At 41.3% G+C, this 25694-nt stretch overlaps 1 protein-coding gene across 1 annotated transcript in view; it reads left to right on the top strand.

Moving 5' to 3' along the window:
- madd (MAP-kinase activating death domain) overlaps positions 1 to 25694 on the top strand; it is an 88146-nt gene that overhangs the window by 22088 nt on the left and 40364 nt on the right. Inside the window, exons 4-14 of the mRNA XM_056278410.1 lie at positions 10526 to 10829; positions 17480 to 17611; positions 18347 to 18460; positions 18644 to 18724; positions 22220 to 22392; positions 22480 to 22715; positions 22843 to 22999; positions 23237 to 23340; positions 24426 to 24631; positions 24930 to 25180; positions 25440 to 25579. Coding sequence (XP_056134385.1) covers positions 10526 to 10829; positions 17480 to 17611; positions 18347 to 18460; positions 18644 to 18724; positions 22220 to 22392; positions 22480 to 22715; positions 22843 to 22999; positions 23237 to 23340; positions 24426 to 24631; positions 24930 to 25180; positions 25440 to 25579 — 1898 coding nt within the window. The remainder of the gene's footprint in view (positions 1 to 10525; positions 10830 to 17479; positions 17612 to 18346; positions 18461 to 18643; positions 18725 to 22219; positions 22393 to 22479; positions 22716 to 22842; positions 23000 to 23236; positions 23341 to 24425; positions 24632 to 24929; positions 25181 to 25439; positions 25580 to 25694) is intronic.

Below are 25694 nucleotides of genomic sequence, written 5' to 3'. Positions count from 1 at the left end.
TCTGTATTGACATTAAACTTCTGTTTTGATTTATTTTTTCCCCTTTCATAGGTGTAATTGACATTTGAAGTAAGAGTATTATGCTTTAAAGTTGGTCTGTTTGTTTATTTGTGGTAATGTAGTCCTATAAATGTAGGCTCAGTGCATATTGCATATATGGAATATGATGTAAATGCATTACATATTACATAGCAATCAGTATTTCATATTTTAACTTTGCTTTATAGGTAGTATTAATTTATCTGCAGTGGAGTGCTATATTCATTTTATAGCACCACAGTGTGAAAATATAGCATAATAAAGTAGAGTTAATCAAAACAACCTTCCTTAGCTGTAGTTTGGGACTGAGTGTCAGGGTACCAAGATACATAGGTTGTCTGGAGCTTTTAATTAGGCATCAAATTTAGCTTTCAGCATTCTTCAAATATTGACTTTACAAATATGAAGGGTTGGTAGAGGTTTTGAAATGACTTGAAGTTTAATGGTTGTTCAAGACAGGAAAGCACTGGAATTAAGTGGAAACAGTGCCAAGATTTGTTAACACTACTTATTTGTATTGAGAATTGAGCAATCTGATAGTATAAATTACCTTTCTTGGCTAGCAAATCAATTGCCTTTACATTGTAATTGCAGACGCTTGCTCAGAAGTGCTCTGTCCTCTCCCTCCCTGTTGAATCTTTTTGTCTCTTTGCATAAACCGGCATAAACACAAGTGGCTTTCTCAGTGGCTAGTTTCTTGCAGATATGCAGGCCATCTATGGTCTCTTTAAACAACACTGTTCCAGTTTCACCTCACAGTAGTTCTGCTCCACCTTGATTGCATCATCAAAAATGCCCCAAATTTAATCCAATACTTTAAATGGATTATTGTGAAAATGTCCAGCACAGAGACATACTAAAAATTGACGGTACTCCTTTGCTGTGTTTTGTAGTGTCTAAATATAATAGAAGAAATTCTATATGATACAGTGCATCCAGAAAGTAGTCACACCCCTTCACTTTCCCCACATTTTGTTATGTTACAGCTTTATTCCAAAATGGATTAAATTCCTTTTTTTCTCATCAATCTACACACAATACCCCATAATGACAAAGTGAAAAAGGTTTTGTAGAAATTTTTGCAAATTTATTAAAAATAAAAAACTGAAATATTGCATGTACATAAGTATTCACACCCTTTGCTATGACACTCAAAATTGAGCTCAGGTTCATCCCGTTTCCACTGATCATCTTTGAGATGTTTCTACATCTTGATTGGAGTCCACCTGTTGTAAATTCAGTTGATTGGACATGATTTGGAAAGGCACACACCTGTCTATATAAGGTCCCACTGTTGACAGTGCATGTTAGAGCAGAAACCAAGCCATGAAGTCAAAGGAATTGTCTGTGGACCTCCAAGACAGGATTGTACCGAGGCACAGATCTGGGGAAGGGTACAAAAAAATTTCTACAGCTTTGAAGGTCCCGAAGAGCACAGTGGTCTCCATCATTCGTAAATGGAAGAAGTTTGGATCCACCAGGACTCTTCCTAGAGCTGGCCGCCCAGCCAAACTGAGCAATCGGGGGAGAAGGGCCTTGGTCAGGGAGGTGACCAAGAACCCGGTGGTCACTCTGACAGAGCTCCAGCATTCCTCTGTGGAGATGGGAGAACCTTCCAGAAGGACAACCATCTCTGCAGCACTCCACCAATCAGGCCTTTATGGTAGAGTGGCCAGACGGAAGCCTCTGCTCAGTAAAAGGCACATGACAGCCCGCTTGGTGTTTGCCAGAAAGCACCTAAAGGACTCTCAGATCATGAGAAACAAGATTCTTGGCCTGAATGCCAAACGTCACGTCTGGAGGAAACCAGGCACCTCTCATCACCTTGCTAATACCATCCCTACAGTGAAGCATGGTGGTGGCAGCATCATGCTGTGGGGATGTTCTTCAGCGGCGGGAACCTGGAGACTAGTCAGGATCGAGATGAAGATGAAGGGAGCAAAGTACAGAGAGATCCTTGATGAAAACCTGCTCCAGAGCGCTCAGGACCTCAGACTGGGGCGAAGGTTTACCTTTCAACACGACAACGACCCTAAGCATACAGCCAAGACAACGAAGGACTGGCTTCGGGACAAGTCTGTGAAAGTCCTTGAGTGGCCCAGACTTGAACCCCATTGAACATCTCCGGAAAGACCTGAAAATAGCTGTGCAACGACGCTCCCCATCTAACCTTACAGAGCTTGAGAGGATCTGCAGAGACGAATGGGAGAAATACGCCAAATATAGATGTGCCAAGCTTGTAGCTTCATACCCAAGAAGACTTGAGGCTGTAATCGCTGCCAAGGGTGCCTCAACCAAGTACAGAGTAAAGGGTGTGAATACTTATGTACATGCAATATTTCAGTTTTTTATTTTTAATAAATTTGCAAAAATTTCTACAAAACCTTTTTCGCTTTGTCATTATGGGGTGTTGTATGTAGATTGATGAGAAAAAAAAGGGATTTAATCCATTTTGGAATAAGGCTGTAACATAACAAAATGTGGGGAAAGTGAAGGGGTGTGAATACTTTCCGGATGCACTGTATATGAATACATGGCAGCACGGTGGCGCAGTGGTTAACACGGTTGCCTCACAGCAAGAAGGTCCTGGGTTCAAGCCCCGGGGTAGTCCAACCTTGGGGGTCGTCCTGGGTCGTCCTCTGTGTGGAGTTTGTATGTTCTCCCTGTGTCTGCGTGGGTTTCCTCCCACAGTCCAAAGACATGTAGGTCAGGGGAATCGGCCATACTAAATTGCCCCTACGTATGAATGTGTGGGTGTGTGTGTGTATGTTGGCCCTGTGTGATGGCCTGGTGGCTTGTCCTGGGTGTCTCCCCGCCTGCCGCCCAATGACTGCTGGGATAAGCGCCAGCATCCCCGCGACCCTGAGAGCAGGACCTTAAATCATCATTAAATTTGAGAAAATTTTCGGACATCCAGGATTTAATGTCAGAGAGGCAAGTTATGAGATTTGCTAGGGCACAAGGATCTGTGGGTTTTAGTGGCATGTATAACTGAGTGTTGTTAGCATAAAAATGGTAGAGTACATCATGATTTTTGAATGACCTAGCCAAGGGGCAGCATGTGTATGGAAAAGAGAGGGGGGCCAAGAACTGAGCCCTTGATGCCTACCCAAGTCTCTAAGCGATGTAGGAGGATGCTGTGATCGACTGTGTCAAAGGCAGCACTTAAGTCAGCAGACAGAGGTGACTAGAGCTGTCTCGGTACTATGAAGTGCTCTAAAACCAGACTGGAAAATGTTAAAAACATTAGTGTTCATAAAAGAAATCAATTGAGATGAAATTGCTCTCTCCAGAACCTTAGATAAAAAAGACAATGTGGGGTAGTTACTTAGGACAGTGGATCTAAATTAGGTTTCTTCAGCAGTGGGTGAACAATGGCATGCTTAAAACTGTTAGGAAAAGAACCAGAGGCCAGAGAATTATTAAGCGTTTGCAGAATAATGGGGCTAACAGTTGAAAATACCTCCTTGAGCAGCTTAGTGGGAATGATGTCTAAGATACAGGGGGAGGAGTTCATATTGGAGACTGTACTCACTAACACTAAAATTGTAATTGGTTGAAACTGGGTAAAAGAGGCAGAATTAACACGGGGAATGGAAAGAATGCAAGAGCCAGGCGGGATTTAGGACCTGATATTCTCCACCTAATTTACAAAATGAGTGAGAATTTTTTTTGGACAGCTCAGCATCAGGTTCAGAAAAAGAAGTGGACGAACCATTATTAATAACAGAATCAATTACCCTGAAGAGAACTTTAGGATTATGGTTATTTCTAGATATAATTTTGGAGAAGTACGCTGATCTCGCATCCTTAACTGCCTTCTGGTAAAGTAACATTTGGTTTTTAAGGGTGTTATGTGCTAATTCAGATTTGTTGACCTTCCATTGTCATTCAGATTTTCTACAATCTTCTAAGGGCACAAGTGTGATTGTTCAGCCTGGGGAGGTTATTTGAATTTTGTTGTCTCGTTTTAAATGGTGCGATTTGGTCAAGGATAGATGAGCATTGATCATTGAATGAATTTAACAGTGCATCTGGATTGAGAGGGGATATAGAGGGATTAAAGGATGATGATTTGAAAGCATCACAAAATGTAACTGCAGAACCAGCATTGAGAATGCGAGAGCATGTTTTAGGATAGTGACTAGGAATAGAGAGCTATAGTGAAACTTTGAAAACAACAGCTTTATGGTCAGTTACAAGCATATCCACCACATTAAGACACTCGAGAGAAACCAGATGAGAGTACAAGGTCTAAAATGTGGCCCTTGGAATGTGTGGCCCCTTGAACAGATTGAATGAGGTTAAAATAGTCTGTAAGAGTCTGTCAGAATGGGAAGGACAACATACATGAATATTAAAATCACGCACCCTGTCATAATTTGGCATGACAATAGATAGGTAAGAAAACTCAGAAATAAAACTAACTGTTTAAGATAATATCAGGATATATGTTGATCTGCTTTCACATGAATTTTTCTACAATAACATAAGAATATCTTCCATATCACTCAACCCTACCATATTATAAGAGCACATGATAGGCAATATCCCATGTAAAATGGTGATGACCATGAAATGAATTAACTCATATCTTATGCAAATTGTGAAGGTGAACTAGCCAAGGTATAGCACAAACTATCCCCACCTTTTCTTTTTCACTAGAGGCAATAACAGGTGTTTGTTAGAGGTAAAACTCTTGCGATGCATCATGAAATAACATGGAAAGAGTGGTTTGAATTTATAGTGTATCCATGTAGGCTCATATTTGCTCTAGAATGTAGCTCTTCCAATAGAAGAGCCTGGAGACAGATAAAAACAAGGAATACAATGATAAATGTATGAACATGTATTCCTTTTTTGCATGCTCAAGAAAACTTTTTTATGCCCTTGAATTTTTGCTGGTACTAACCTTTTGAGTTCTGGCACATCAGCACTACTACATCACTATAGCAGTACAATTTACGGTTTCAACTAGCAGACACTTATTCAAAGCGACGTAAGTCTGAGAGCTGATACAACACAAACAAGGCAGGAGAGAGCAACACGAGTAAGTGCCATAAAACTAAGTATGAGTCTGATAGGATGTTGTTGCCAACAGGAAATGCATAGATTGCATAGAATGCATAGAAGCAGTTTTTTGTTTTTTTTTGGACCAGTTCATCAAGTGCAGATGTGTTCACGAAAGAGCTGGGCCTTTAGTCTTCTCTTAAAGATTGAGAGGGACTCTGCCAATTGAACAGAGTTTGGTAACTCGTTCCACCCCGCGGAACCACCATCAAAAAGACATGCATGTGGGGCGTCCGGGTAGTGTAGCGGTCTATTTTGTTGCCTACCAACATGGGAATCACCGGTTCGAATCCCCGTCTTGCCTCTGGCTTGGTCGGGCGTCACTGCAGACACAATTGGCCGTGTCTGCGGGTTGGAAGCTGGATATGGGTATGTGTCCTGGTTGCTGCACTAGCGCCTCCTCTGATTGGTCGGGGTGCCTGTTCGGGGGGGGGGGATAGTGTGATCCTCCCACGCACTACATCCCACTGGTGAAACTCCTCACTGTCAGGTGAAAAGAAGCGGCTGGCGACTCCACATGTATCGGAGGAGGCATGTGGTAGTCTGCAGCCCTCCCCGGATCGGCAAAGGGGGTGGAGCAGCGACTGGGATGGCTTGGAAGAGTGGGGTAATTGGCCTGATACAATTGGGGAGAAAAAGGGGGAGGGGGGGGACATGCATGTTAGGGTTAATACTCCTGTCTGAGCCCTTGACTGAGGCATGGCAAGACGAACTGGAGTTGGTCCCCGGGTGCTGCATGGCAGTTGCCCACTGCTCCTAGCTACACAGCAAGGATGGGTTAAATGCAGAGCGTAATTTCCCCACAGGGATCAATTGAGTATCTCAAAATCATCCATCCATCCATTATCTGAACCGCTTATCCTGCTCCCAGGGTCGCAGGGATGCTGGAGCCTATTCCAGCAGTCATTGGGCGGCAGGCGGGGAGACACCCTGGACAGGCCGCCAGGCCATCACAGGGCCAACACACACACACACACACACACACACACACACACACACACACACACACACACACACACACACACACACAAATCAAAAAAATCAAAACTACAGAAGACAAGAGTCTAGCTAGAAACTTAGGGCCCTGCTGTGGTGGTAGTACCAGGCGGCTTTCATTGGCAGAGCGTAGTGATTGGGGGGGGCGTAGACCTGAATGAGGGAGTTCAGGTAGGCAGGCGCTGTTGTAGTTGCTGTTTTGTAAGTGAGTGTCAGGGTTTTGAATTTGATGCGAGCAGCGTCTGGGAGCCAGTTGAGGGATATGAACAGTGGGGTGACGTGCTCTTTTTGGCTAGTTGAAGACCAGATGTGCCGTTGCGTTCTGGATCCCCTGCAGAGGTTTGTCAGTAAGGAGTTGCAGTAGTCAATGCTTGATATTACGATAGTTTGTACCAGGAGTTGTGCTGCATGCTCTGACAGGTAGGGTCTGATCTTTCTGATGTTGTATAGGGCAAATTGACATGACCGACCATTTGAGGCCACGTGAACCTTAGAAGTTACACAGTAATTATACAGGCTTGAGCTTTTCACAAAGGTGAAAGACTCTGTAACAATAACACAAAGCTTACTTATTGTCAAGGCTCAGCGTTTTCGGTTTTTATTTTTCAGAGCCATCCAGCATGCTGAATTTCGCCACAAGAGGACACTGTTACATAACATCACACAAACAGGAACAACTTTTGGGTCCATGGAAACATAAAATTCGGGTGAAAATCAGTTTAAACCAACCTGCTCCTTTTAAAAAATCTGGGTATTTTTCAGTGAAAATCAGTAAAAACCGAAAACGCTGAGCCTTGCTTATTGTACATGCAATCAATTAAGATAAAAGTCAAATACAGTGCTGTTTATTGGCAATAATTTTGCAGTACAGCTCATGTCATGATACAAGTGTCACCATTCAATATATTGTGATATATCATGATACTGTGATACTACAAAAAGCAGTGTTGCAAATTATTTTAAACTTCAGAAAAATGCAAAGAAACAGCTGGGCTTAAAACAGCTATGTTATATGGTTTGGAGACAGTGGCACTAATGAAAAGAAAGGAGGCGGAGCTGGAGGTGGCAGAGTTGAAGATGCTAAGATTTTAATTGGGAGTGATGAAGGAGGACAGGATTAGGAATGAGTATATTAGAGGGACAGCTCAGGTTGGACGATTTGGAGACAAAGCGAGAGAGGCAAGATTGAGATGGCTTGGACATGTGTGGAGGAGAGATGCTGGGTATATATTGGGAGAAGGATGCTGAATATGGAGCTGCCAGGGAAGAGGAGAAGAGGAAGGCCAAAGAGGAGGTTTATGGATGTGGTGAGGGAAGACATGCAGGTGGCTGGTGTGACAGAGGAAGATGCAGAGGACAGGAAGAAATGGAAACAGATGATCCGCTGTGGTGACCCCCTAACGGGAGCAGCCGAAAGTACTAGTAGTAGTACTAGTAGTAGAAAAATGCAAAAGAAAACACTGCAATATGCATAGAATATGCATAAAATCAGAGTAATATGCATAATCATCATCAGTATGCTTAAAATCAGTAGTCGGAGCCATAGTGAGTGGGGTACTAACACCACCTGCTGTTGTGACACTGTTTCAGAACAGCCCTATTACAATACTGCACCTACCACTTAGTGGGGGACATGTAAACAACATGGGAGAATAAGAAGTAATGCCGCTGCATGGTCTTTGTGTGTAATTTTAAGAATTGATGCTGTTTGTAAACCAATACTATATTGTGAAAGATTGTATTGTGATAGAGTATATCATTGTTTTCTTGCCAGTATCCCAGTATCATGATATTCGCACGGAATTACATTATATCAATATATATCACAACATCTGCTTAGATATGCAAAAATACCATGCTTAAAAGTATTCTGATTCTGATTAAATACCCAACTGAAGTTCATCACATTCAACTGTTTACTGTTTAGTAATTTAAAGTATATCAGACCATGACTAGTTTTCAAATAATAGTACCTCAGATATTTTCAGATCTAATATTTTGATAAATTTTAGTAATAGATCCATTATTGTTAATTTAGACAACAAAATTGTATGTCACCATATCTGAATTTCATACCGATACAATACCATTGAAAGATGACAGAGGGTGATATTTAATTATTACCCAGTCCTAAATTTGCAAAGCCATACAGGTTGTGTAAATATAGACAGTTAAATATTATGGTTGCAGACAATGGTCCTTTGACTGAAATGTGAAGTGAAATGTGTGCAGATTATTTTTGCCATACCATGTTTACTTAGTTCCAGAAGAGAGAGAGGGTAAAAAAACAGGAAAAAAAAAACATCATTTTGTGGATATATAAATTGAACCAAAATTGATGTTTAATTGTTTGCAGTTGTCTTATAGGCCACTTTTTCCTGAATTGATGGTAAAATATGTTGCTGTTTTGGCTTAACAGAGCTAATTGGGCTGTCATTTTATATTGGCACAGGTCAGGCTGTCTTTTTTCCCCCCCTCAGTCATCAAGGTTAATTACAGTTTGAGCCACTGCATAATTTCTCCACATCACTGCCAAGAGTTCAAGGAAAACCTAATGCACACCTAATCTCACACCTTCGTTCTGTGATAGTGCCACACCCACATATCATCAGTAGCCTATATAAGTGTGGTCTCTCGGAACCATCTTGAAAAAGGGCAATCAATCCCTTTCTAGTGAATCCACATCCTTTTTCTTCACAGTAAGTTGAAATGTGGTGAGGCTAAGATGGAGACGTTGGACAGCCCTTGCACAGCGGCTGTTAGGGGTTTCTTGCACGGTGGTGCTGACAGATTGAGGTCTCTGGCTGCCTTTAGGGAGCAGCTGCAGTCGGTGGGAGGGCTCCAAAGAGCTAATGATTTATCTCCCCCCATGCCACATACACAGAGCACACACTCCAAAGAGGGTTTAATAGCACCATGTGTGCGTTTAGAGTGGAGGGTGTCTCGTCAATCAGTCGACAATTGCTTAAGAGCCTCTCTCATGTTTCCATCTCATTTGCTCCATCTCATTTGCTCATCATATTAGGGAATGTGCAGTTTTCCTTTACCCAATGGTGGTAGCTTATAGCAGTAAGTCATCAATTAATTTATTTTTTTGACATTACACAGTCAGTTACCCCATGTGGTAACTGACTCCCATTATTGAGTGTCTGAGGACTGGTTCTGAGACACAACTTAATTCCTGGGTTTATTCAAGGATCAATTCTATAGGGTAAGGATGCATGAAATTGAACTTTTGCCTCTATCCAACAACCAATCATTTCAATTGTCATTTTGACATATGCCAATACTGATTCAGATATTTTTTGTTACATTGCAATACCACCATGTGTCTTCGTTTCCACCAGTGAAGTTCACCTATTATTATGCTGTAACTGTGATGCTTAGTGGAGAGGCAGACGTCTGAAAAACATTTCATTAGTACCTTTCCTGATTTTATTAGGAAATACTTCACTGTTTCCAGTTGTATGCATTCACTGAACGAGATGAGCACAAATGACTTCAACATAGAGAAAACACATAACTATTATTTTGGGATAATATTTTCCAACATCTTTGCTCTTGTTCTGCAAAAGTCGTTCCTTAAAGCTGCATGTGATAACCTTTTTATGGTAAAATATTAACTTTTAATTGTTATTAATGTTATAATCGGGCTGTTTGAGATGGAGCAACATCTTCATCTTAACTTGAGACCCTTAGCTATTGCCTATTGTTAATTGCTGGTGTACTGGTGTGTACTCTGGCGGGAAATGTCAGTGTCAGACGGGAAGTGATGCATTTTACATAACATCTTGTTACCCTTGGAAGATGCCAGAGGGCTGGTGGATACTGATGCTAATTTTTGTAGTAATTTAAAACTTCATCTTCTTTTGTTAATGTAGTTTGTAAAGAACACAAATTATGGAGAACCCCCCCCCCAAAAAAAACATTATTACCATTTTCGTTGTTGTTGATCTACTGTGCATGCTTGTTTGTTGTCTTGATGTCATCACAAGTGTGAGTGCAGTATAAGACTGCAATTGTGAATTCTGACCAGGGTGCCGCTAATGTGGCAAGTTATCACATGTACTTTTAAAGCTTCCATGTAAAATGCATATTAACACACTGTTGTCTCAATTGAAAACAAGTTTTTGTAAAAAATAAAAAGGTCCTTCATTTTTTTCGTGGACCGGTCCTCCCATTAACTTGCGTTGATCCTGTTGGCATATAATTAAAGCCTCATCATATCTGTGCAACATCGGGTACAATTTTGGTATCTGCCCCAGTGCTGATAAGACATTTTTACGCAATTATTGGCCGATACCAATAAGCTGAAATATATATCATGCACCCTTACCATTGGGTATTGTTATATCATGATAAGCGACATTTACCATCCTTTGTGAGTACTGAATGTATCACTCTATCATGTCCTCATCAGGGACACCATGTGGCGGGTCTTCACTGGGGCTCTGTCGGTGGAGGAGAAGGGAAGCCAGCTTTTGGCTGACCTGCGGGAAATTGAGTCCTGGGTGTACCGGCTTCTGCGTTCACCAGTACCCATAGCGGGTCAGAGACGTGTGGATGTGGAGGTACTCCCTCAAGAGCTAAAGCTGCCACTTACTTTTGCCCTGCCCGACAACTCACGCTTCTGCATGGTTGACTTCCCCCTCCATCTGCCCCTGGAGCTGCTGGGTGTCGACGCCTGTCTTCAGGTGCTCAGCTGCGTCCTGCTAGAGCACAAGGTAAGGACAGATATAGTAGCTGTTTGATCTAGATGTCAAGGGTGTCTTAGCAATTGTCAGTTTTTACTCTTTCCTCTTTGTTTTCTGACTTAAAAGGAGGAGGAAGAGGAGAGACACAATTGTTTCAAGGAGAGGGGACAAAAAGGGGAAGTTATATGTAGAGTAGCCAGTAATTTCCTCTTGATTGCAGCTGGGTGCATTTGACTAATGGAAGGTGGTTTTCAGAGAATCCCTGAAAAATGTGCTTGATGGCTATTATAAGACATTTGATAATGGATGCATTCTAACCAAATCATTACAGGGAAGCATGGAAAATATAAGCTAGAGAAAACGAGGTTGCATGTACACTACCGTTCAAAAGTTTGGGATCACCCAAACAATTTCGTGTTTTCCATGAAAAGTCACACTTATTCACCACCATATGTTGTGAAATGAATAGAAAATAGAGTCAAGACATTGACAAGGTTAGAAATAATGATTTGTATTTGAAATAAGATTTTTTTTACATCAAACTTTGCTTTCGTCAAAGAATCCTCCATTTGCAGCAATTACAGCATTGCAGACCTTTGGCATTCTAGCTGTTAATTTGTTGAGGTAATCTGGAGAAATTGCACCCCACGCTTCCAGAAGCAGCTCCCACAAGTTGGATTGGTTGGATGGGCACTTCCTTGAGCAGATTGAGTTTCTGGAGCATCACATTTGTGGGGTCTATTAAACGCTCAAAATGGCCAGAAAAAGAGAACTTTCATCTGAAACTCGACAGTCTATTCTTGTTCTTAGAAATGAAGGCTATTCCATGCGAGAAATTGCTAAGAAATTGAAGATTTCCTACACCGGTGTGTACTACTCCCTTCAGAGGACAGCACAAACAGGCTCTAACAGGTACTATTTAATGAAGATGCCAGTTGGGGACCTGTGAGGCGTCTGTTTCTCAAACTAGAGACTCTAATGTACTTATCTTCTTGCTCAGTTGTGCAACGCGGCCTCCCACTTCTTTTTCTACTCTGGTTAGAGCCTGTTTGTGCTGTCCTCTGAAGGGAGTAGTACACACCGGTGTAGGAAATCTTCAATTTCTTAGCAATTTCTCGCATGGAATAGCCTTCATTTCTAAGAACAAGAATAGACTGTCGAGTTTCAGATGAAAGTTCTCTTTTTCTGGCCACTTTGAGCGTTTAATAGACCCCACAAATGTGATGCTCCAGAAACTCAATCTGCTCAAAGAAGTGCCCATCCAACCAATCCAACTTGTGGGAGCTGCTTCTGGAAGCGTGGGGTGCAATTTCTCCAGATTACCTCAACAAATTAACAGCTAGAATGCCAAAGGTCTGCAATGCTGTAATTGCTGCAAATGGAGGATTCTTTGACGAAAGCAAAGTTTGATGTAAAAAAAATCTTATTTCAAATACAAATCATTATTTCTAACCTTGTCAATGTCTTGACTCTATTTTCTATTCATTTCACAACATATGGTGGTGAATAAGTGTGACTTTTCATGGAAAACACAAAATTGTTTGGGTGATCCCAAACTTTTGAACGGTAGTGTATAAGGCACTATACTATCAGATTTGATATGTCTTGCTGAATATGCTACATCTAATGTTACTGGCTATTTTAGAACTTATTTTTAACTTCAACTGTGAGAATTGTTACAGATATTGTGGTCTGCCTGTGCAGGTACAAGTTCTTCAGTACAACTGTATATACAAACCTATCAAAATTCAATTTAAAAGCACACCCCTTATTGTAACATTGTGTTCACACCCACTCCTAACTCACTGCTGAGAGCCTGTGGCACTTAATAAAGCCCAGTCTCTTTTTCTCTTGCCTTTGAGGAATACATGCAGTGCTCCATCCATCACCCTTCTAAGGGTGGCTAACCATGTGGCATGAGGAGTCATGTGTATACAGATTTTCATTCTAACCTCACTTCACACCAGGTGATTTCACTGATACATTCTTCCTGTTTGGTTGAAGCATTGCTAATCAGTGAAATAGCCTGGTGTGGTGTCCAGTTGGGATGAAAACCTGCATACACATGGCTCTCTATGGGACATGGTTAGCCGGCCCTCTCTGCACTGAGGACAATTTTTTGTGTATCTTCTCCAATGCCTCTGGGAATTCTATAAATGACATGGACACACATTGTCAAAGATGCAAAGCATGGCCCCTCTGGTGGCCAAGCGGAATAAACCGCCGTTCTTGCAACCCGCTCGTCATGTGACTGGGAGGTTCGTATCCCAGACTCGCCATAACCGGTCACGGCCAGAGCGTCCACGGGGTAAGGCATTCATTAGGCCACCCTTACCCGAGGGATAGTGGGTGTAGATCGGTGTAGTGTTCGGGGACTCGTCGTTCTCTAGCGACCCCTCTGGCCCACCCGGGCGCCTGCAGCCAAGCAACTGAACGCATTCTCCGTACGCCTCCTTCGCGGCCTGAAGGTGATGCAATCCATGCGAGGCTTCAGCGGGTAAAATAGCGAGAGCAGCCGACACGAGTTTGAAGGAAGCTGGTGTAACGACTATCTCCTTCCTGTGGAAATGTGAGCCAGGGGAGTTAATCAGGTGGGATAAGGGGGAAAACTAGAAATAAATGTATCTATAAAAAAAAAAGAAAAAAGATGCAAAGCACTAATGTCATTGAGTCCAAGTAAGTAGCCCAGTAGTTGGCATTGTTGCCTAACAGCAAGAAGGTTCTGTGTTCGAACCCCAGGCCGTCCCAGGTCCTTCCTGAGTGGAGTCTGCATGTTCTCGCCATGTCTGCGTGAGTTTTTGCCTGGTGCTCTGGTTTCCTCCCACCATAAAAGACATGCATGTTAAGCTTTACTCCTGCCTGTGCCCCTGACCAAGGCAATGACAAAAACTGGATTTGGTTCCCAGGCGCCGTACTGTGGCTGCCCACTGCGCCTAGTGTACACGGCTGCCCACTCTTTAGAGTGTGTGTATAGATGGGTTAAATGCAAAGAATGAATTTCATTGTATGTACAGTGACAATAAAGTATCCTCTTCTTTCTAGCCAATCAGTACAAATCCTTTTCTCCTTCTTTAGTGTCCAACCTCTCATGCAACTTGCCATACTCCTTTTCCTTTGCCTCCTCTTTGTTTTACGACGTATCTCCATGTACGCCTGTTTACTTTCTTCATCTCTCAGACTATCCCACTTCTTCTTCGTCAACCTCTTCCTCCGTATACTTTCCTATACTGCCTCATCCCACCACCAAGTCTCCATGTCGTCCTTCCTCTGACCAGGTGACACACCAAGTACCTTCCTAGCTGTCTCCCTCACCATTTCTACAGTAGTTGCCCAGCCATCCGGCAACTCTTCACTACCAACCAGTGCCTGTTTTAACTCCTCCCCGTACTCCACACGACAGTCTTCCTTCTTCAACTTCCACCATTTGATGCTTGGCTCTGTCTCTAGTCTCTTCCTCTTCTTGATCCCAACAGTTATCCTACAGACCACCATCCAATGCTGCCTAGCTATGTTCCCCCCTGTCACCACCTTGCAGTCTCCAGTCTCTTTCAGATTGCACCTCCTGCATAAGATATAGTCCACTTGTTTGCACCTTCCTTCACTCTTACACGTCCCCCTGTGTTCCTCTCTCTTCTTTTTTTTTTTTAGCTTTTCATTTCTGATAATTTCAGGGATCATTTCTATAGTTCCTCTCCTTGAAATACAAATTCACCACAGCCATTTCCATCCTTTTTGCAAAATTCACCACCATCTGTCCTTCCACATTCATCTCCTTGACACCATACATCATCAACTCCGTTCCTTTCACCAACTTGCTCACTGAAGTCCGCTCCAATCACCACTCTCTGCTCCTTGGGTATACTCTCCACCACTCCTTCCAACTCACTCAAGAATTCTTATTTCTCTTCCATCTCACACCCAACTTGCGGGACATATGCACTGACAACATTCATCGTCACACCTTCGATTTTCTGCTTCATATTCATCACTCTGTCCAACACTTTCTTCACCTCCAGCACACTCTTGACATAAGCTTCCTTCAGGATTATCCCTACCCCATTTCTCCTCCCATCCACACCATGGTAGAATAGTTTGAACCCACCTCCCATGCTCCCAGCCTTACTTCCCTTCCACCTGGTCTCTTGCACACACAGTATATCTACCTTCCTTCTCTCCATCATTATCGGCCAGCTTTCCCCTTTTACCAGTCCTAGTGCCAGCATTCAAAGTTCCAACTCTCACCTCCACACTCCTACCCTTACTCCTCTCCCGCTGCCTCTGGACATGCCTTCCTCCTCTCCTTTTCCTTCGCCCGACAGTAGCATAGTCTCTACTGGCACTCTGCGGGCCAACAGCACCGGTGGCGACCGTTGGTAACCCGGGCCTTGACCGATCCAGTATGGAAATCTGTTTTATGATCTACATATTTGATGTGGCAAAAGTTTTATGGCAGAAGCCCTTCCTGACACAACCTTCCCCATTTATCCGGGCTTGGGACTAGCACTAAGAATGCACTGGCTTGTGCATCCCCAGTGGCTGGGTTAAAGGATAGCATCAGTATTGTTGTTAAATCTGTAATCCAAATGGAAGAAACTAGCCACCCTACCACTGAAAGCCAAACATTGGGATGGGAGATTTTTTTTCATTCTTATACTGACTTAGTGAGTAGGAGCGTTACTCAAAAATTGAAATATATTACATGTTACTGCTTTGAAAAAGTCATGTTATATAACTCGGTACTTTACAATAATGGTAAAACACATTATATTACACGGTTTATTACTTTATGTTACTGAAACTCTACTGAGTGGCACTCTCAAGCAGGAACACATCCCATCAGAGCTAGATTACTCCACTTTCAGAATTGATTATATAAATCTCTTTTTACATTACTTATTAGTTAAAATTGTATTCAAGTATTTTATAGCTTGTTCGATATTGCTATTTAGTAACTTATCTACTTTTTAGCAGCCGACAAATTTTCTTCTCATTATTATGAAGTGGTTTTGCCAGTGATACAAATAAATTCTCAAGACAGTGCGTCACACCAACTTTAACAGACAAATGCAAATGGATAAATTGTCAGCTAGACAGCTTTTTAACAGCTAGAATGCCACAGACACATCTAGCGGTCATCAGGACCAGTATTCTGTCATTTCCTACCTATCACCTCGCCTGCACAAGTGTTATCACACAGGCGCTAGTTAAGTTCAGGGCTTGGGTTGGTGTTACTAGACATTTGCACCAAGGCATTATGACATGGTAGAAAAAAGTCAGTTCATCCACATAGACAAACTAGACATTTGTCTAGAGCAACACTTTGACAAGGGCAGCCAAATGAATGAACCATTTAAACTGCACGGATCCACGTCCACTCATATCAGCCATGAAAATTATGACAACTGTGTGTGGTCTTACATAATGCTGACTTTAATTTGAATTTGAATGGAGCTGAGGGGCAGGACGAGAACTGTTTCTGGGAGCAAAGTTGTCATTCATGTTTAAGTGCAGAATTAAGGCTAAAAATTCTTTATTGTGTCAAAACAACCGGAACTGTCCAGTTGTGAGGACAAAAAGATGAAACATTTAAAAGTGCAAGCACTAGAAAAACAGAACGGCTCGTTTTTAAAAAATTAATTGGCTGAGACCACTATTGTGCGCAGTTTTTCCCCATACCTGTGCTTGTGCGTGCGCGCACGCGTGTGTATGTTAACACATGAGAGAGGCAGTGCATTACTCGTTCAAGATATTCCCAGTGGTTGAAACACTTCGGCCTAATTTCCAGTTGATTGCACCATTGGTTCACATCCACAGAGGCAGTCTCCTTTACCATGCAAAACATTTGGTTGAGTAACATGTTGTTAAATTCAAAAATATATGGTAACATTTGCACACACATTTGAAAAGTAGTTATATTACCACTACCAGAAAAAGTGATATTATTACAGAAACCCCTTAGTTTACTAATGCCTTATTTTATCGCCCTGTTTGTGCCAGAGTGGACCTGCTGATCAAACCTGAATTTTTAATTCATTTTGATGCTGGAAAATTTGTTTTTACATTTATAGTTTGTAATTAATGTCTAAGATTAATGGTATTTTGATGGTGTTTTGACCTTTTTAAATTTCATTTTAAGTTCAATGGTTTATACATTTGTTTTCTAAACAGTTTTACTGGTCATTATAAAAAAAACAAACAAAAAACAACAAAAACAAATCCTAATTAAAATCTAAATCAAAAGCTATTTCTAAAACTGAACAGAAATCACTTATCACTCAGCACAGGAGTGGCTTCTTGGGTTATCCTTAGTGGTAGGTATCAGTTATATACAGGTGGCTCATGGAGTCAAGAAGTAGCCAGTTATGTCCCTGTGGCATCATAAACACTCATCATTTCATCAGATTAGAAAATTTATACATGAAAGGCTCGTCTATTCTTATGCATGCAAATACCCAAGTCTCTGTATGGCAAACACTGCCATTGTCATAGTAATCACATAGTCAAGTGTTTTTTTTTTTTGGTTTGGTAATTGTTTTTCCTCCTGTCAATCTGTCAAATATGTTAGTGGGTACAGCTCAAGACATCCTTGCTTTGTGTCAGTCAGCATAGTTAACATGAGTCATTAGCATGACTTGTTTTTAATTTTCAGACACAAGTTTGTGTTGTGTGTTTTTTCATAGGTTGTCCTTCAGTCCAGGGATTACAATGCTCTATCTATGAGTGTCATGGCCTTCGTTGCCATGATCTACCCTCTGGAGTACATGTTCCCTGTCATCCCCTTACTGCCAACATGCATGGCCTCTGCTGAGCAGGTAACATGACTGAGGTGTCCTAGATGATTTGATGATGATAATAATGATGATGATGATGGTTGTATGCAAGTTTCTAGGGAAATGGGTGCATATATTCCACTTGGATTTATCATTATTGTTAGATGTCATTACTGTCAAAAATGCCTGGAACTGGGCGTCTGGGTAGTGTAGCAGTATATACCGTTGCCTACCAACACGGGGATCCTGGTTCAAATCCCCATATTGCCTCCGGCTTGGTCGGGCGTCCCTGCAGACACAATTGGCCATGTCTGCGGGTGGGAAGCCGGATGTGGGTATGTGTCCTGGTTGCTGCACTAGCGCCTCCTCTGGTCGGTCGGGGTGCCTGTTCGGGGGGGGGGGCTGGGGGGAATAGCGTGATCCTCCCACGCACTACTTCCCCCTGGTGAAACTCCTCACTGTCAGGTGAAAAGAAGCAGCTGGCGACTCCACATGTATCAGAGGAGGCATGTGGTAGTCTGCAGCCCTCCCCGGATCGGCAAAGGGGATGGAGCAGCGACAGGGAAGACTCGGAAGAGCGAGGTAATTGGCCAGATATAATTGGGGGAGAAAAAAAGGGGGAAAAAATCCAAAGAAAAAGAAAAATTCCTGGAACTTTTTATGCTTAGTCATTTTAAACTAGAGCTTTCTCTTGAATAGTTTGCAACTCTACAAAATGGACAATTTTTAACTGGTTTGATCATGTGAATCTATTGAATCTATTTGTCCTCTCCTCAGCTTCTCCTCGCCCCCACACCCTACATCATAGGTGTACCAGCTAGCTTCTTCCTCTACAAGTCTGACTTCAAAATGCCAGATGATGTGTGGCTTGTGGACCTCGACAGCAACAAGGTTTATATTTACACTTTGCGTGCCACTCTTTTAGGAGCAGGATACATCTTTCTGTCTGTTTTATGACACCAAATGTGTTTGAACTGAGATTGTGTGTGACAACTTGATAATTTCTGATTCTTTTGTTTTTGCTTGAACAGTACATCTAAACAAGCTTTAAACTATTCTTTTGTTTCGTGGCAGGTTATAGCTCCCACCAATGCAGAAATTCTTCCACCTCTCCCTGAGCCCGAATCAACTGAACTCAAGAAACATTTAAAGCAGGTTGGCAATTTTTTCAAAAATGAACAGGGTTTGTTTGATATGTGTCAGTGTAGAAATGTTTTAATTATCCTGCACCAACAGTGAGCTCTAAACGCCATGTCTGTTATCTTTTGCAATTGCTATTACATATGGGTGGTTTTTAGAAGTATTTTACACCCCAGTTACTGTTCATAGCCAGGACAATGATGTTTCTATTGATTACACTTCTAGATGAATGTGAAATTTCTCTTTCAGCTGTGTCAAGAGTAGGCACTGGGCACAACTTTGCCTTCCTACTCCAGCACAATTGTATGTACTGTGCATAGAGTGTGGGAGCATTTGAACTGAGCATTGTGCTGCAGTGCACTAACAGAAACAATTTTTGTTGTTTTTCTTCCTTTTCCTCTTCTTTGCATGCACTAGCTATTGGAGGTAAAATCAAACATTAGGCCCATGCCACCCCAGCAAAAGCTGTAGTGATTAGTGGTAGTGACTAACCTGTCCCTCTTACCCGAGAAACTGATGTAACCTCAGAATCTGGTTCTGATTCATAGAGGTGGCTCTTTTTTCCCTTTCTTTGTTTCACTCCTTGCCCTTCTTTAGCTCATTTGAATTTAATCAAGACATTAACATAATCAGCGGCGCATTCAATTGTGAAATGTCTGTGATTAAATTCCCCTCAGCTTCAACAACAGCATCAGTGAATTAATGCTATTATTTCTTTTATCCTGTTTGGGCAGAATTAAAATCCTTGTATATTTATTAAAATTTCACCACAAATATTGTATTTATATATATAATTTATGACTTAAAGGCTAGTTGTATACCAAAATGTAGTTGGGTAACCACTGGTTATTAGCAACTACTAACTTTCTTTTTGATAAATAGCTCCATAAAAGTTTTTTTTTTAACTTTTGCATACAAAATACAGTGATATGACCTAGGTAATGTCAGCTGTTTTCATGGCCTCCATCACACTTCTCAATAATGCCCCCCCCCCAGGCATGCCGATGGGTAGTACAGATCCTTTGGGTAGCTAATGTCAGTGGTTCAAAAATATACCATGAAGTCACCTACAAGAACATAACTAACTGATGCTTTTCTACAGCACATATTTCATGTTGTGGTCCTTTCTAAATATCACACCAATCAAGGTAACATAAAACTTGTAGCTGTTAATAACAAGAAAATGGCTTTAACAAAGTTTACAGCAAAATCATTTCACACTTCTTGATTTTGCAGTAGATTGCATCAAACCATTACTGTGTAACATGGTTTTTAACTGATCCTGCCTTGAATCTGAACCAGCTGGTTAGTTGTGTGTGACTTCTGCTCCTGTCCCAGCATCTGTGTGAGTGAGAGGTGGTTGCGTGGGATTTTGAAAAGCCTCGGTTTAGCGGTTGCTGTATGTACGTCAGCATGCACCAAGCTGAGAACAACTGTGAATGGAAAATTAATGGCTGTAGATCTACCACTGAAGATGAATAGAATATCGAAAAAAAAAATTGTAATGCTGAAGTGGAATGCCTCTGAGAGCCAGTGGAGAAAAAAAAAGCTTTACTCAATACAAGACAACATTTTATCGATTCCAACTAGTGACTGATTTCTTTAGTTTTACGATACAGTTTCAGCTAAATATATTCTTTTAAATTTTATTTCTTAACTAATAACATTGAGAAGGTCAGAAAGAATAATTTTGATATAGGTACTTTGAGTCTACAAGGTTTTTTTTATCCCTTTTATTTTTTATTTTTTTTAAAGATCTGCTCTTTTCTATCGGTCATCGCCAATCCATTTTAACCTCTGGTTTGTTCCAGCTGGTTACCATGGATAGTCTTAAGTCTCTGTATTGGCTGATTTTGTATGGGTGATGTCCATGACCATTTTACTTTTGTTATGCTGGCACAGTGTTGTCTGTATATGTTAATCACTTTGTCTTTCATGGTCATGATGAACATCAAAAGCATCTCTCTCCTCTTCCCTGTCCACCCACACTCTTTCTATCCCTCTCCCTTGGCTCTACCTCACTTACTCTCACCACCTCCCTCCTTCCTTGTCCATCCTCCAGTTTTCAAACCAAAACAACAAAAAAATAAATTTTCTTATCTCCTCTCTTCAGTCAATGCTAGTTATGTAGTAACAATGTGCCATAGCAATACAAAATGTATGGCATTTCCTGCTTATTTATCTCACTATGTCTATACATTAGCTGTGTTTTTTCTCTCTGCTGTGTAAATGAATTGAAACAACTTAAACATCTTATTTCTACAAATTTGGAACCTTTTTCATTGGCTCAAAATAATTCTTATTGAAATTATCATAGTTGTTAACTGTAATTTAAAAAAAAGATATGGAGATGTGGAAGTACTGATGAAAGGAGAACAAGAAAAGAATAGGAAAGGGTCTCGTGGTCTTGACCCTGCCCGTCACGCACTGTTCCAGTCTCAGTCATGAAGTAATCATCTCTGGCTTTCATGTGATTCTCCTCGCATCTCTCTTATCCCCCCTTCCTAGTGTCTGGTTAGATTGACCGTGATCACCCAAAAGCAGATCTTCTCCTCTGACAATAAGGTTCCTCATTTCTCCTCCTGTGGAATGCGGAATGCACCCCTGCACGGATCCTCTCTCATGAAGTTTTGCTTGCAACTAAAAATTATTAAAACATTTTCTTGACTTCTTGGGCAAACTGCATAACACTGGTGCAGAATCACCTTTTTTGGCCACATGTATGGATACTGCTTAGCTCTGGCTTGAGCATGATTGAATGTGCGTGCATCCATGAGTGTTCTTGTAAATAATACAAGATATAATGAAGCTGGTCACTTTTGACAGTCTCATACATCCAGATCTGACAACCTAATATTTCATCATGCTAAACGCAATGCTGACTGAAAATCTGCAGTATTTCCTTTTATATTAAACCATGTATAATATGTAGTGACTCACTTCCCCTATCCCTGCCTCTCCCCTCCAAAATGACACTCCCACATCAGGCATCAACATGCACACAACTTATAGTTTAGCCATGTTATCAAAGCAGAATCAAAGTTTTTAAGGTGGAAAATCTGTTAATTTTCAAATGACCAGAGAGAGGGAAGCTAATTAGTTTGTTACCTCTCACTCATTGTTTTTTATGAGTGGAATTGCAAAAAGGTTACAATATGCAGTAAACAGTGTGTTGTAAAATTTTAAATAAAAAAAAGCCCAATTTATCTGGCATAATGGCTTAAGTGGTATGAGCCACATGCTAGCAAGTAGTTACCCTGCTTCATTGTTTTAGCAAGGCACTGAGTTCATACCACCTGTAGAAGCACAGTTCTTTAGCCGACTGTGTACTCGGACCTGCTGATGGAGAGGGTCAAGTGAAGAGTTGCTGCACATGGATGAATACCATCACATTATTATTATCATCATCACTGTTGATGCCAATAGTGGGAGTGGTTCATCATGGCACTATGCCTCTTTTTTTAAGTGCCCTGCCTTGTTTCGGAACTGATTTGTTTTTCACCTTAACAGGCTCTGGCCAGTATGAGCTTGAACACTCAGCCGATCCTGAACCTGGAGAAGTTCCAAGAGGGCCAGGAGATACCACTGCTTCCCCCTGGGCGAGATAAAGCTTCCCCATCCTCCACGGAATTCAATCCCCTCATTTATGGCAACGACGTGGACTCTGTGGATGTTGCTACTAGGCAAGGCTTAAAATCTCTTTCCGTTGGCAAAGTTTTGGAGAAATTTCCACCCCAAAAATCCCAACAAACTTTTATTTTGTGTTACAGGGTCGCCATGGTAAGATTCTTCAACTCCCCTAATGTTCTGCAGGGATTCCAGATGCATACTCGCACATTGCGCCTCTTCCCCCGACCAGTAGTGGCCTTCCAAGCCACCTCTTATCTTGCCTCTCGCCCTCGGCGCACCAGTTTTGCTGAGAAACTCTCTCACACTCAGTCAGTGGAGTTTTATGGAGAGTGGGCTCTCAATCCAAGCAATCTTGCATTTCAGAGGATACATAACAGTAAGACACTATATGGAAGAAAAATAATCAGTGTATTTAATCTGAGTTTGCTCAGTAGAAACTTGCTATGGAACATATATTTGCTATTTAATGTTTTTTGCTATACATTTGCACATTTGTGTTTCAGATGTGTATGACCCCTCTTTGATTGGCGACAAGCCCAAGTGGTATGCTCACCAGTTGCAGCCCGTGTTGTATCGCGTGTATGATGGAAGCTCCCAGCTGGTTGAAGCCATGGCTGGTCCATTGAAGGATGAGAGCAATGACTCTGATCCCACAGACAGGTAGCAAAGAATCATGTCTTCTAAAGGTTCAGGATGTCAGAATTTATTTCAGAAATCTCTTCTTCACAAACAGCCCATCCCAGTTATATATATATATGTGTGTGTGTGTGTGTGTGTGTGTGTGTGTGTATGTATATATATATATATATATATATATATGCAATTAGTTTCAGTTAGGAGCAAGGCTAGCAAGCCTTAGGTAATAAAACTGTTGTAATGATTGTCTTAATGTCACAGTGGCAGTGACAGTGAGGCCTATGATGACTCCAGCTCTTCCTATTCTTCACTTGGAGACCTTGTGAGTGAGATGATCCAAGGAGACATCCAAGGAGACACACCAAGTAAGTTGTACAGCAGGCATTGACGATTAAAAATGGTAAACATCAGCAATAAAATGGAAGAAACGGGAAGAAAAAAAAATTACTTTGATTAAAGGGAAAGGGATATATACAAGTTTCCAATTGGTATGTCCAGCTGACGGCTTACCTCATTTATTTTCATGTTCAGATTTTGTTGACGGCCAGCTAAGTTTGTGCATGGATGATCAAAATAATGAATGAAAAGAAAATAGTAATAGTAGAAAAGAATATAAGTGTACGTAATATCTGAGAGAGACTATACCTGTGGCAATTTAGTAGATTAAGGGGGTGATGACTATCTTCTTGCACATCGTGCAGTAAACAAGAACTAACAGCATGTCTGTACTATCTGATATTTACACATTTAGCATTGGGCAAGAAAAAATGGTACTGCATGTGTAAAAAAAACCTTAAATTTGAATATACATAGGGTAAATTGACCAGTATAGTTGATTTTGCATGGTTTTAAATAAAATGCAGTACACAAGATGTAAGAACAGTTAGAATAATTATCCTGTGGAATTGGCTATAACTTTGTCAACAATGGTTCAATGTACTTCATATTAATGCCAAATTGTTTGGCTTTATGTTTCAAAGATATATTCCTATCCATTGCTTTATTGAGAAATGCATTTTTTTGATGGTTGGTAGTGTTCACAGTTCAGGAACAGGGTTTGTTGTGCTTGGCACCACCAAGGGAGAAACCTGTCTTTGACTGGGGCCACTTATCCCCCCCGCCAAAAAAAAAAATTACACTCTCATTGTAAATGACATGAGTGCACTATACTATACAACACAACACAAAAAAACTGCGGTTTTTAATATGTATTGCGTGTTATTTGTTTTTATGTGGCACTGAGGTCCATGTACGTATCGTTCCCTTGTATGTATGAGACATGCATATAAGGCAATGACCAAAAAAAACAGTCTAAGTCTTATAGACAACATTTATTTGTCACAGCCATAGGATTGCAATTTTTTTTCCTGCCCAATTAGGGTATACATTTCTCAGCCTTGTTCTCCCGCTGTGCAAATTGCTTATTTTTCATGTATCAATGATGCTTTAGGCTTGGATCCACCCACACATGCTGCACTGGGGGATGCGAGTGAAGTTGAGTTCCAAGAATTCCGCGAGTTTGGGGAAGGTCATACTTCAGAGTGTCCATCTAGTGGCGATGGACCTACTGATCCCTCTGATGGACAGCCTCTTCGCTCAAGCTCCAGTACAACTGCGAGCTCTAGTCCCAGCACAATTATCCAGGGAGTAAACCATGTGTGTGACCTTTCCAATTGATATGTGTTTCTGTTGAGTAATTGCTGGTATTCACATTTATTTGGCCCCAGCATGATAACATTTTTCTGTGACTTAAATTACACTATTATGAAATAAACAGAGCTTAATGTTTTCATTATTATGTTGATCATAAAACACACATTTTAAATGGGATCAGTGCAACATCATCTAATCATATGAATGGAGATATAATGGTATGGAGGTCATATTTATGGAAATGTTCAAATCCTTATTGGGAGCAAAGAGTCTGCTGACATCTTATGAATATTATTTCCAGGAGCCGATCGAACCAGTCGAAATGGAGGCCTCAGCCAGTGCAGCCTTACAGAATCCAGTCCTGGGACTGGGAAGCCAGCCTTTCCCCAGATCAACAGCTGATGCTGCTCCAGCAGATCCAGCCAACAAGAAACAAGAGTATGACAACCCATACTTTGAGCCTCAATATGGCTTCCCTACTGAGGATGACCCCGAAGAGGAGCAAGTGGAATCGTACACGCCTCGATTCAACCAGAGCCTCAATGGAAACAAGTTTGTAAAAGTTTTTAATATCATGTGTTTTTATCTTCATTTAAATGAGTACTGTAGCCACACATTCAATGTGCATGCCCAAAACCCTTTTTGGATGAACACTGCATAGCAATAGGTGTTATCCAGTCAGTGATGTTTTTCAAAAAAAATTGATGATGGTTTGTTTGGATGTTGTGTGGAATTTTGAAAGACACACATACTGTATGCATGGATTTCAGGGTCTTTTTGGCACCATTAATATCTTCTAATTGTCCCTTAGGGCACAGCGTCCTTTACGTCCCAGTAGCCTGAGGCTCCCTGGGGAGTCTGATGGAGAAGGAGACTCCCGCAACAGTTCTCCAAACTCCACCATCTCCAACAACAGCAATGATGGATTTGGAGGGCTCATGTCCTTTGCTAGTGAGTACATATGAGTGAAATTATTTACTCTCCAGCCCAGGCCTACATGTTCACTATTAGAATTAGTTTAAATGTTGTGAGTATATTCAAAATAAGAGTTTGGGTTAGCTTTGCT

This window comes from Lampris incognitus, chromosome 4 (genome assembly GCF_029633865.1).
Source record: "Lampris incognitus isolate fLamInc1 chromosome 4, fLamInc1.hap2, whole genome shotgun sequence".
NCBI classification, from domain to species: Eukaryota; Metazoa; Chordata; class Actinopteri; order Lampriformes; family Lampridae; genus Lampris; species Lampris incognitus.
Note: the sequence above shows the minus strand (reverse complement) of the source record. Positions and strands in the feature narration are given on the sequence as shown.